The following is a 13,071-nucleotide window of genomic DNA, read 5'->3' on the forward strand; positions in this document are numbered from 1 at the left end:
CAGTTGTGCAGAAATGGCCAAAACTCTGGCTTACGCAGCCAAGCAGGGGTTGATTCTCTTTCCATAATGGAATCCTGGGGGTTAAAGTGGGCACAGCTGGTTTTATGCTACCTACCCCCCCAACATTCAGGGTCATTACCAGCCAGCATGAGTTTATTGGTTTAGCCCCCAGCTGCCTCTGGAACTGGTGGGGCAGAAAAAAGTATTCTAATTTCACCACTGCTCCCTTCTCAAGTCTTAGCCAAGCTGCGTGCCGGACATTCCCAAGCAGGTGGGCCATTCATTCTAGCACAAGCACAGCTGGCACAATAAGATAAATCCCATCGGTCTAAAAAAGATGTGGCAGTATTTGATGCTTTGGATTTATGTGTTCAAAACTCCACATCATGAGCCATTGTGAAACAAAATGCTGGAGGCTACGGGCCCAATTCTGACTTCACCGTCATCTGTATTAAACAGGAGTCACTCTGCTGAAGACAGTAGAATTACACACTAGTGTAAAACCTGTGTATATGAGATTAGAATCAGGCCTAAAAAGTCCATTAAGATTCCTGAGATCAGAGTCAGACCTAAATCTATTGAGATGTAAGTGCTGGAGACAAAACTGTTTAAAACAAACCAATTACGGATATGAAGCATGGAGTGACTACTCCCAAAATCTCTCTGGATCCAACTGTGGGTATTTTTTTTTTTTTTTTTTTAGGTTTTAAACCACCTGTCTTTCAATCTGCCAACTTTCCAGCAGCCGGCTTTGCAGCAATTTAGCAAATGTGGCTTTAGACCATTCATTAATTGGATGTTATGGCATTTTTTTGGATCAATGTTTAACTAGAATTAACCCCTTGTTCTCCATCTGGAACGACTATGAGATGATAAAAATTGAGGGCAGTTCCCTTTATTGGGAAGAATGAGTATTGGCAACGGTCTTTTCCTTGGGAATTCATAGCAGAAGGATCTACAGTACTTAGCAGAATGGTTTTAACCAGGGTAGAAATCAGCAATTGAGATTTCATGCGGTTTCATTTACATTCCCTCCTGCTTCCCTAGAGCTACTGACCTATCCCCTACAGCTCTTTCAGTATTAAAACTTGCATCCTAGAAGCATTGTTTCATGTTTCTCTGAACAGTAACGGCTTAGACTTGAGCCAAGATCAGTTGTTTCAAAAGGCATGAAATAAACACAAATGTTTATTAAAATGATCCTAACAGCTTCTCATAGATGGTCTCATTTATTATTTGGACACTGAGTTGCAATGCTGGATCAGATCTCAGTTGGTGTAATTTGGCATAACTCCATTGACATTAATGGAATTATGCTGATTTAAACCAGCCAAGGATCTGGCTCACTGGTAGGCATGCAAACCCCCGCCCCACACACACACAAAAGACTATGATGATTGAGACTTGACCCATGGAGAGGAAGTGATCCAGCTGGAATTGACAGTGGACAGTTATTTATTATTGATTGATTATTTGTATTATGGGAGTACCTAGGGACCCCAATCATAGTCCAGGACCAAACTGTGCTAGGCGCTGTACAAACATACACACAGAAAGACAGTCCCAGGCCCAAGGAGCTTACAATTCAAGCATTTGTCTACACTTTCAGCTGGAGTGTAATTTCCAGCTCAAGGAGACGTACTCATGCGAGCTCTCATTGAATTAGCACGCTAAAAATAGAGCATAGCTGCAGCGGCAGGAAGGGCTAGCTGCCCTAAATACATACCTGTTCGAGATGCTAAGTGAGTTCTAAGGCAGCTAGCCCCTCCCGCTGCTAGTGCTGCTGGGCTATTTTAATCAAGCTAGCTTGATGAGAGGTAGTACAGTCTGTCTCCTGGAGCTGGGAATCGCAGCCTCAGCTCAAAGTATAGACATATTCTTAGTAAATAGTGTGAACTGGGCACAAGTTCCATTTAACGTCCTTTTAGAGGAAATTTGTTGTTCTTGTGAAAGAGTGGGGGTTGATTATTTTCTGTTCACCGATTCTTGAAGAAATTCAGTTTTTTATCAGCGGTTTTCAGCCTGAGCTGGAATCAACGTCGTAAATGCATCAAATGGTTGAGAGGGCATGGTGACTTGTCTTCAGACCAAAACTTGTGGGATGTTACACCAGCTTTCTGATAATGCTTCCTTGTGCTGCAGCGCTACAATCAGAGTGGCTGGTTAGATTGCCATAGCCTACACATAAAACATAGGTCAACCCTTCACTAAGGCTGTGAAAAATTCATCCCACTGAAAGATGTAGTTAAGATGACCTAACCCCCTGTGTAGTCACCGCTAGGTTGACGGAAGAATTTCCCATTGACCTAGCTACAGCCTCTCCAGGGGGTGGGTTTACTACAGCAACGGAAAACCTTCTTCCGTCAAGGTCGCAAGTGTCTGCACTACAGTGCTACAGCTGTGCCATCGTAGCGCTTGTAGTGTAGACGCACCCTGAGCAGTAGAGTCCTCTTCTGAGGATTACATTTTCATCCAGACGTCCTAAAAGCCTGATTTCTGACAGCTCAGGTTGCAACACTCCAGAAGATAAACACTTGATTGTATGTAAAAAATGCTAGCCTTACTGAGAGCCCTCCATAATGAATAGACTGCTCCTGGGAAGAACTCTGTGGCTGGGTCTGGGTTTGCTGTAAACAGAGGAGAGCTTGTGTTTTTTGCTTTTGTAATGTGGCTGACTCTGCCCGCAAGTATCTCTCATTTTGCCCATTTTGCTTTAGTATTTACAACTCCTAGAAGAAGAGTATTTCCCTGGAGTGTATTTTTTGGCTTGAATTCATAGTCCTCTGTTCTCCCTAGACGAGTCCCAAATTATTTGGAATGTTCTGTCTGCATATCATAGCTCTTCCTGAGTTATACCTAAACGTTAATAAAAGCTAATGGTTTACATTAAGAAAGGCCAGAGATAAAGTGAGGACCCTTTTATCACAGAATTAATGGCCTGAAAATGTCGGTTGTGTAGGGGCAACTGCCAAATATTGAGCCTCTGAAGATGATTGTAAGTCCCACAAATCAACAAGTTGGAGCGGATTATCTGATGTTAGCTGTGTCATTTTCCCAGGACTCCAGGCATGTTAGAAGCCAGCAATTTAATCCACTCTGATAAGATGCATGAGGGAGTTAGACACTGTGTCCACTTACTGTTACACTATAATGCTTTCAGAGGCAAAGGAAGAAGAAGCTTTGCTAAAGCAGAAGCATGCAGCCTGGTTTTGATTCATAAACCCTGGCATTTCAAGTTGCACAAGAACTATTTTTAAGGTCACAAACACAGGAAACAAAATCAGTACATTTCATGGGTTTCCTGAGTGTTGCCTTACCAATCCTCTTCCTCCCTCTGTTTCCAGCAGACTTCCTTCCGAAGCTGACATCCTGCAATCTAGCTTCTCATTTAGAGCTCTTGGGGATGAAATAGTTGTGATGGAAACTCTGGTAAATCATTTTTCAGTTCAGGGCCGATTTTAAGGCTGAGATAAAGAAGAACTGAATTTATGACATATAATAGCTTGTAGTTTTAGATGAGTTAGGATTTTAAATCTTTTATCTTTCTTCTTGAGATCATACTCAAGAGCCAGTCTAACTAAACCACCTCTTAGACTTTATTTAGGACTTGAGTCAATCTGTACCATTTGTGAATAATAGTGAAAATACCTATTGTAAAAGCCCTGCTGGAGAGAATGTATGTGTGTTGTACCTCTGTCCTCAACTGGATGGAAACAGAGCTGCTTAGCTGTGCATGTATCATAGCTCCCATACTGTTAACTGATAGTGGAGATTTTCCTTTAGTTCAAGTAGCAAAGTGCTGTATTTTGGAGCTGAAGGATCCAAGTTCTATCCATACTACTCCTGTGAATTTCTGAGTGGCCCCGGTGTGTAGCAGAGACAGTGATGAAATACAAATGGTCACAGATTTGTTATGATAGGTAAAAGATTAAATATTGAAGATATTGAAACAAATTCTGTGTTCAGGGCCCCTACCGTCTAGTCACTCTTGTATAACTGAGAGTAGAATTTGGCCCATGCTGTACCCTAAAATCACTTTTATCCCTGTATTCATGACTTAAGTGTTGCATGAGTATGATTCAAGTAGCCTAAGTAATATTTCAATGCATGCTGAGACGGATGTAACTTGAACACTTCCATTTTACCATAAAATAACAAAGCTAAAGTACATCTTGGTATTGCACTTTACAGACTGAAAAACAGAAGGGATGACCCCACCCAAGAATCCAAGTGAGGGGAACACTTCCTGTCCTTGATGGCTTCCCTTTGGAGGAGATGATGTAATCTGAAGAAAGGTGTTTTAGGGAGGAAGGATGTGTGCAAATCCAAATAAACTTCTGTCTATATTGGAATGGCCACATCCTGTTTACCATTAACCATTTGGCAACTATCTTAGCTCAGCAACTTACGATTTACAAAGATGTAGACACAGAAGAGAAAGGACCTTCCACTCTGCTCTGCAATGTGCAAGAGGAAAGACTGAAATCCTTCTAATTGGAGTGGGTGATATTTGCAAGAATAGAGAATGCTATGATATTAGTGGACTGTTTCCCTGAAGAGGTGTGTGTCTGACTCCTTCTGGGACTTTGGTCAAATCACTTAATTGCTCGGTGCCTCAGTTTCCCTAGCTGTAAAATGAGCATTACCACACTTCTGTGTAATGATCTCTGGGTACTTAATATTTGTAAAAAGCTTTGAGGATGAAAAATCTAAGGATAATTACTATCACTATGACAAATACTTGTATCTGATGAGATATATTTTGGTAAAAGTTTGGCTGAACATAGAAGGGTCTATTAATAGGAAAAATAAATGGCTTGTCATATTCTCTGCATATTAAAAGGGAATTGTGTTGTCTAGTTTCAGGGAGAAATATAAACACTTCTTAGGAGATTGGGCTGAGATTGTTTTTAACAGAACCTAATGGTGTAAAAATGCAAAATACATTCAGCAAAATCATTCATATTTGCAGCACTTCATCCCTTCAGCTTGGTTGCTCACAAACTGCACCAGAACTCTTGAGTATATGTTGCCCCCTTTTTGGCACATGCTCCAGCAGAAAAGTTTTTCAGATCAGGCTTTGTTACTTCCTGTCTGATGTGACCAACAAAGCTAGTGAACCCATGGTGTCTGCCAGTGGGGGAGGGAGAACCAAGTATCATGTTGGTTTTCTTGGACAAAATTTAGTCTGTAGCTTGTGGCCATAAACTTGTGTTTGAACAGCAATGTGGAGATGAATGCTAGAAAATGTTTGCAAGCCTTTTACTCTGGACAGCGAATTAAGATTTCCCTGGATTATTCAAGAAGGGAATATTCTCCTGTGAATGACATGTGCATGGACAAGACTGCAGGTCTTTGCCATAGAATTGCTAAAAGTATCTCTAAGCAAGAGTCTGCTCTGCAATCATGAGGTGCAACTGCAGAAGCTGGAGCTGACATACCTGAGCTAGCTGTAATCTAGCTATCTGGGGTCTTGAAGCAGTGAAGCAACAGCGGGCTGTATAGACTTGACTCAAACCATGGATAATTACTCACAGGCTAGCCCACACGGGAGCTAATGCTGCTGCAGATTCACTGCTCTGGTACCCGAACCAACAAGATTATGTCTACACAAACTGCAATCACAGTGTAGACGTACCCTAAGATTATGGCAGCGATGACACCCAGGGCCAGCGCTTCCATTGAGGCGAACTAGGCAATCGCCTAGGGCGCCAGGATTTTCGGGGGGCGGCATTTTGCCAGGGGGGGCGGCAGGCGGCTCCAGTGGACCTGCCGCAGTTGTGCCTGCGGAGGGTCCCTTGGTCCGCAGCTCCGGTGGACTGCCGCAGGCATGCCTGCGGACGGTCCGCTGATCCTGCGCGGCTCTGGTGGACCTCCCGCAGGCACGGCTGTGGCAGCTCCACCGGAGCCGCGGACCAACGGACCCTCCACAGAAATGGCTGTGGCAGCTCCACCAGAGCCGCGGGAGTGGCGTGCGGGGCGGCGAAATGGCCGTGTGCCTAGGGCGCGAAAAACCCTAGCGCCGGTCCTGATGACACCAACTGTGCAGGTGACACATCTGCTCAGGATTCCTGACCTGGCACTTGGAATGACCAAAGAACAGACTGCTCCCGAGTCCCTAGAGAGTCCATTCCAGCCTAGTGGGTGCTGTGCTACCTATGTCCTACTGCACAGCTATACATGGGAAGCACTACATCTGTGACTGTAGATTCCAGCTGTGTAGCAGTGGGTGTAGGAGCTGTAGAGGTTACTGCAGGGCTGAGGCAGCTGCCACAGAGGGCACTTTTGCCTCTCCCTTCCATGGAGAGAGTATTCCTTCCCTCCCTAGCTCCACATAGGTTGTCAACCCTCCAGGATTGTCCTGGAGTCTCCAGGACTTAAAGATTAATCTTTAATTAAAGGTTATGTCATGTGATGAAACCTCCAGGGATACATCCAACCAAAATTGGCAACCCTAGCTCCACAGAGACCCCAGCCCACACAGCCTAGTTACTCAGCATGATAGGCTCAGGATTTGGCCACTAGCATCTAGGGATGGGCCCAGAAGCAAAGCAGGATTGAGAATTTGAATTCCTCCAAAGTTGGGGGGTAACCAGACCCAGGGATCTGGTTTGGGCCCATTTCTGTTAATAAACCCAAAGGAACTAATAATCTACAGTAAAGATACACTCTTCAGGCAGGAATGTTTCTAAGCAGGCTGATTGTCAACTTTTGCTATGTGGCACAAGCAGCTCCTTACACTGGCACTAAAGATTTTGTAATAAAATAATGGTAATAACCTGTCAAAGCAGCAAAGTGTAATGCACTTGTAAAGTTGCTTTTTTCTTTCACCCAGCATATTGCGGCTATTGAGGTTCATGTGTATATAGAGTTCCATTCAGATTTGAGACCCCGATAGACAGCACTGAATGAGCTGCAGTTTGTTAGGCCCAAAGCAGTATGCTAATAAGAGAGAGGCATCTTCAGACCCCAGCATTTGGTCTGTTTAAATCAGCACCACCTGGTCTTATTCTGAAGGAGTTGTTTGCATTTAGGCCTCAGTTCAGTAAGGTAGTTAAACACATGTCCAGCTTTAAATGTGTAAGTAACCCTGTTGAAGTCAATGGGACTTTTCCCAAGCTTAAAGTTAGCCACGTGCTTAAGTACCTTGCAGAACTGGGACCTTGATTTCTTCTTCTTTTAGGCTACTGTAACAGCTGGAGGTCACCCCCATACATATCTGCACCCTTCCTGCTGTTGTTACGGTTGGACATATATATAGCCACATAACAGTGAGTGGCAGAGGTGGCATTTCAGTGGCTTCTTGCGTCAAGATGAGCAATGGAAATGACACCACAGATGACATTATAATGTCTGTAGAAACATACCATTCATTCAAAAGGCTTTAGGTGCAGCCAGGGCATTGCATAAAAGCCTCTGTGGGGGAGTCTCCAGGTAAATTTTTAACAGCGTTGCTGTTGTGACATTTGAATGCTGTCAAATCCATCCACCTTGTCAGGGAAGAAATGGTAAGGAGAATCGCTCAGGAGTCAGAGAGAAAAAGGTCATAAATCTTGGACATGTGTTGGAGGAATTAGGCAATCTGTGCAAGCCCTGCCAGGCCTCCAAATACTGGTACTGTGTGGCAGAGAAAGAGCCTCTGAGGGCAACGTTAGTGAAGCTGGGGGAATTTGGCTGTGTTGGCTTGCTCTACAGATGGGTCCAGGTGGCCAAATTCCAATTAGGCAAAACCAAAACCATATATGGAGCCAATTGTTCTCCGCCTTTGCTCATCTTATTGTTATTTGAGTGTAAAGCACTAACAAATCAGAATGGGAGCATTCCACACCCACTTTCCACAGCTGTAATCAGTGACACAAGGTGCAAAACAAGGAAAAATCAGGCCCAGTTTTAGTTTCCAATTAATCTGAACCACCAAATTTTTGTCTTTGTGGAAAAGGGCATTTTGGTCCATCTCTGGTTTGCACAGATCTGTTCTTAACTTATTGCAGATTCAGCCCCTTGGCCTTTACTCCACTCGAGTGTTGCTTTTCAACCAGACTTGAAAGGTCAAAGTGAAACTCCATTGAAAATGCCATCCTTGTCAGTGAAACCACAGTTCAGCGTGGTTTCTGCATGGAGCTATAATGAGGGGATTCCCAGACTCCGAACTCAAGGGAGCTGGCCTGATGCTAGACTTGGGTGTTGGGCCCTTGCTTGCCAAAAGTTTTGTAATCCTGGCAGCTGAGGTTTTGTAGCAAAAGCTGTAACATGGGCAAGTCTCTCCTAGTTTAGGGATGTCCAACTCAAAGCTTTAGGCAAGGGTAGGGAAGTGTGGGCCGTGCAGGTGACCAGACAGCAAGTGTGAAAAATTGGGACGGGGTAGGGGGTAATACTAGCCTATATAAGAAAAAGACCCAAAAATCGAGACTGTCCCTATAAAATTGGGACATCTGGTCACCCTAGGGTTGTGTTTCACAAGGTGTCATGAAGAGGTGGAACTCCCCCCTGCCTTAGGCTAGCTGTGGTGGGCAGTGCACTCACATCACTGACTCACCGCTCTCCAATTATCAAACCCTGTGTATGGTGCTGGCCACCCCATCCCAGCATTGTTTTGGTCATCAGGAAGGACTACATTGTGGCTGCTCATGTCCACATGCACAATGGCAGAGGGAAAGTGCAGGGGAGTCGTTTCCCAATCCTTTGCAAACCCATGAGGTGTAGCCAGCTCTTGTGTTATTTCTGGTTTTACTGAAAGCCCCAGCTCCTGGAGTCATGCTATGTTGGGTGAATCATAGCTACTTTTTTTTTTAAATTGAAAGTTTCTACCCATTGTGGTTGTGGAGAAAAAGTTAAAAACATTAATCCACAAAGGCTTTTGAACCAGGAGGTAAATATAATGACCCAAATTTATTATTTTTAAGTCAGTCTCATGATTTTTTTTAGAGATTGACTCATGGTTTTAGAATGCTTGGACCTGGCAATATTCCGCTTGCAAGGGGCATCTAGTTCTTGGACTACCTGAGCACTGGGGATGGCAGGCAAGGCAGCGTGAGACAATCTGTGCTCCAGAGGGGACATGGCTGAGGGGCAAGAAGCATGACTAGTGGCCTGGCCATCCCTTTCTGCAACTGTACACATCTGTGCTGTCAGCGCAGGAGGCAGGGGCATGCTTTGTGCCCTTTGAGAGGATGTAGCAGCTCCTGTGTGTTCTCCCCAGGATCCCTGGAGCAGTTCCACCTGCCTCACCACATAGGTGCTGACTCCATGTGTGCACCGGGGCTGGGGAAAAATTAGTGGATGCTCTGACCCACCAGAAGCCAAGCTCCCCTCTCCCACCCTGCCCCACCTCTTCTGCCTACCTCCCAGTGTTTCCCACCCAGCTGCCACCAAACAGCTGTTTGGCACTGTTAGCACACTCTGGGGTGGGGGGAGGAACGGGAACATGGCACATTCAGGGGAAGAGGTGGGGAAGAGACAGAGGTGGGGATTTGGGGAAGGAATTTAAATATTGGCAGGGAGGGGGCGGAGTTGGGGTGGGGACTTTGGGGAAGCAGTTGGAATGGGGGTGGGGAAGAGGTGGGACAGGGGCAGGCCCTCATGGAAGGGGTGGAGTGGGGGTGGGACCAGGGGCAGAGCGGGGATCGAGCACCCATGTTAAAGAGGGGAAGTCGGCGCCTATGCAGTCTCTCCCTCTGCCACTAACCAGGCCATGCACCCTGTCGCCAAACCTCATTCTAGCCATAAAGTCGTATTGCCTGGAGCCATTCAGAGGGATAGAGAGCAATGGGGATCCATCAGTGACAAGGAACCCAGTCTCTGACCTGGATTGTCTCAGGTCCCTCTGTGACCCAGCCTGGCCTGCAGTTCATTGCGTGCTCCTTCAGCACTGCTTCACTGCCAGCCACCCCCTCCTCCCCTCTCAGTATCCCTGAGCCAGGAAGTTCCAAAGCTGATTCCTCTCCTTGCAGGGCTTTTTGCCATGTTGTGGTTAGGCAGCCACCCCAGCCAGGCAGCATGTGGGGGTTGATGAGAAGTAGCTGAGTTGTGTAAGACTTAAACTACGTGGATGGATTTCCCACACACACAGTTTAAAGCAGCAAGTCTCTCTGGCCTATGGGACAGCAAAACAAAGAGGATCTATAAAGATCGTAGAGGATAACAAGCTTTGCAGACAGAGTGCAAGGGAAGTTAATTTTTTGTAAAAGTATTTTTCAATCTAACTATTGTCACCTGCGTGTTCTCTCTGGACTCAGACGAAGGAGGATGCTAGAAAATTCCTTGCCCAGGGCTCTAATATCTCCTTGGGCTGCCATAGGGCGACCAGGAACCCTTAAGATTTAAAATTTTCACTCCCTCTGCTCTGATCTAATTTTGCCATTCCAGTATCCTGCGGCCTGTCTGTGCCGCTGTAGCCTTGGGCCCGATCCAGCTTCTGACACCCGTACTGACAATTAGCAGCACCTTACTCCAAAGATAGTCAATGGGCCATTCATGGAGTGATGTACTATTAAACATGATTAGGGGTATCAGAATCCAGCCTATTAAAATCAGTGTAAACTTTGCCCTTGACTTCAGTAGGAGCAGGATTGGGCCCTGAGTTTACAGCCCTCAATCTCAGCAAAGTTTGCTCATCTGAAAATGCTATTCAGGGTCACTCTATTTAAAAACAATTGTGGCTACCCTTTCATTTTAAAGAAAAAGAGAGAAAATTGCAATTGCTTGCCAGCTGTCTTCAGGTCTGAATGATTCAATACATTCCACAGTGGCAAACCCCAGGGTTCAACAATGCCTAACCTGGAGTTACAAATGAGTATAGATGCTCAAGCCCTAAATTAACAAACCTTGGGTCTGGTAACTTGAGTTCTGCTAACCCTGGGCTTACATTGTAGTGTAAACATACCCTCAGGAACAAATCCTGTGAGCTGCAGGAGGGATGTGAGAGGTCTCAAAGGCGTGGAACTGACATCCCAATCATGCAGAGGCTGGACAGGGAACTCGGCTCTCTTGAGTACCTTGGGGCTCTCTCCACATTATTGCCAAAGGGGATTGCATAGTAGGTTCAGGAATAAGGCTCTGGCAAGTGGATGTAGGGAATGCAGAGGCTTTAGACACTTGTGGAGACCTGAAGCTGTAGTGACGATCTCCAAGCGACTCTGTTGGTGCCCTGCAGTATGGGCAGAAGGATTCTCTTCCCTCAGCTCCTATGAAGCCCAAAGCTCTCTTTCTTGAGCCTGTGCAGTGGTCAGGATTTGGCCCCCAGCAAGCAGATCTAATGAGTAAGAAAGTGCCACTATTAGAGCCATTTTCTCAATTGTAACTACTCACTAATATTTCCTATTTACCATCCAATGGTAAGGCATAGAACCCTCAATGGCTTGTTTTGTTCAGAGGGTATATTCTCAGTGAGAAGTATTTTATTGCCGCGCTTTGACATGAATGTTTCTTTTCAGCTTCAGCCAGAGCAATTAGACTGTGGAGCAGCCCATCTCCAGCACCCTTTGGCCATCCTGCAACCCATAAAGGCAACACCGATGTTCAAATACCAGGGCCTCACTTCAGTGGCCGTTTCCAGTGTTAATAATTACACCGTTGTGTTTCTGGGCACAGCGAATGGAAGACTCCTGAAGGTAAAATTAGCATGTTACTAGAGAGATAAGAATGAAGCACTGAAGGGAGTTGATGGTTAAGGGATGGGTGGTGGGGTTTGGAGCCTTTCACCTCTCGCACCATTGGTTTATATAGTACCCAGGATGGCTGTAACTGAAAGCTTTTTCTGTACCACCTCACAGTGTGTAGTTCTACAGGCCTCCCAAAATAAGCAGGATGGGTTGGCTCATTTCTTGGATGGGTGACTACCAGGTTGCTCCTAGATGCAACAGGAAGTGGTTTCCATGATTCACCCCACATAATAATATGAGGCAGTGTGCTACTGGAAGTGTCTTCTTTCAGATGAGGAATAAAACAGAGTTTTTGACCTCTTGTGGTCATTAAATATCTCATGACATTTTTCATAAGAATAGGCTTGTTCCTACTTGTGTCCTGGTTAAATGCCAACTTGAACTTGCACGCTGCCTACCTAAATTCCCCAGGCAATTTCAGCTGGATACATTTGCTTACCATCCTACAAATGTTATGTCACATCACTGTGCACGGTTAACTAGCTGATATATTCCACCGCAGAGCTGGCTGCAGGGAAATTGGGAGATTCAGGTAATGTGGGCAAATGGTGATACCTGGGTGAAACGCACTAGAAAAGTGCTGTTAGTGTTGATCATCTCAGAACTGTTTGGTGGCCTGTGTGAAATAAGTTGTCAGTCCCAGTCAGGGGTGGCTCCAGGCACCAGCATGCCAAGCGCGTGCTTGGGGTGGCAAGCCACGGGGGGCACTCTGCCGGTCGCAGCAAGGGCGGCAGGCAGCCTGCCTTTGGTGGCATGCCTGCGGAGGGTCCGCTGGTCCCGCGGCTTCGGTGGACCTCCCACAGGCTACTGCCGAATTCGTGGGACCGGGGACCTCCCGCAGGCAAGCCACAGAGGGCAGCCTGCCTGCCGTGCTTGGGTGGCAAAATGCCTAGAGCCGCCCCTGGTCCCAGTCCGGTTTGCAGTAGAGAGGTGTCCATCTTGCTCAAACCACCATCACATGGCACCTTTGTTGGCAGCCTCAGCAGCAAGGGAGGACTACTGGACCCTGATAAGTGGTCCTTCCCATGCAGGGCTGAGGCACGTTAACATAGCAATGTGAAGGAAGTGTGCACTGGTGCTGCCCACGCTGTAACTGCACTGAGAATAAAGAGTTCAGTCATTCGGACTTTCAGTACAGCCCACTTATCCATTACTGTATTCACAGTAATAAACAAAAATATCATTTGACAAGCTCTCTCTGAGCACAGGCTTTCATTCTGCAATAAAGAAGTAACTGGATGTTACTTTAATCTATACAATGATGTACGTTGCCCGGTAATTTGTATCTGTTAATCAGTATTTAAGGCTACAATGTGATTGTGTTGTATTTACCATAATATACTGTAGAAACAAAAGACTGCAGTTGAAATGCTATTGTACAGCATTTTTTATTAGCAATGTCCTAATAAAT

At 45.7% G+C, this 13,071-nt stretch overlaps 1 protein-coding gene across 1 annotated transcript in view; it reads left to right on the forward strand.

Moving 5' to 3' along the window:
- Positions 1–13,071, forward strand: part of PLXND1 (plexin D1) — a 138,333-nt gene that overhangs the window by 21,095 nt on the left and 104,167 nt on the right. Inside the window, exon 2 of the mRNA XM_032784260.2 lies at positions 11,433–11,609. Coding sequence (XP_032640151.1) covers positions 11,433–11,609 — 177 coding nt within the window. The remainder of the gene's footprint in view (positions 1–11,432; positions 11,610–13,071) is intronic.

The sequence above is a fragment of the Chelonoidis abingdonii genome, chromosome 17 (genome assembly GCF_003597395.2).
Source record: "Chelonoidis abingdonii isolate Lonesome George chromosome 17, CheloAbing_2.0, whole genome shotgun sequence".
NCBI lineage: Eukaryota > Metazoa > Chordata > Testudines > Testudinidae > Chelonoidis > Chelonoidis abingdonii.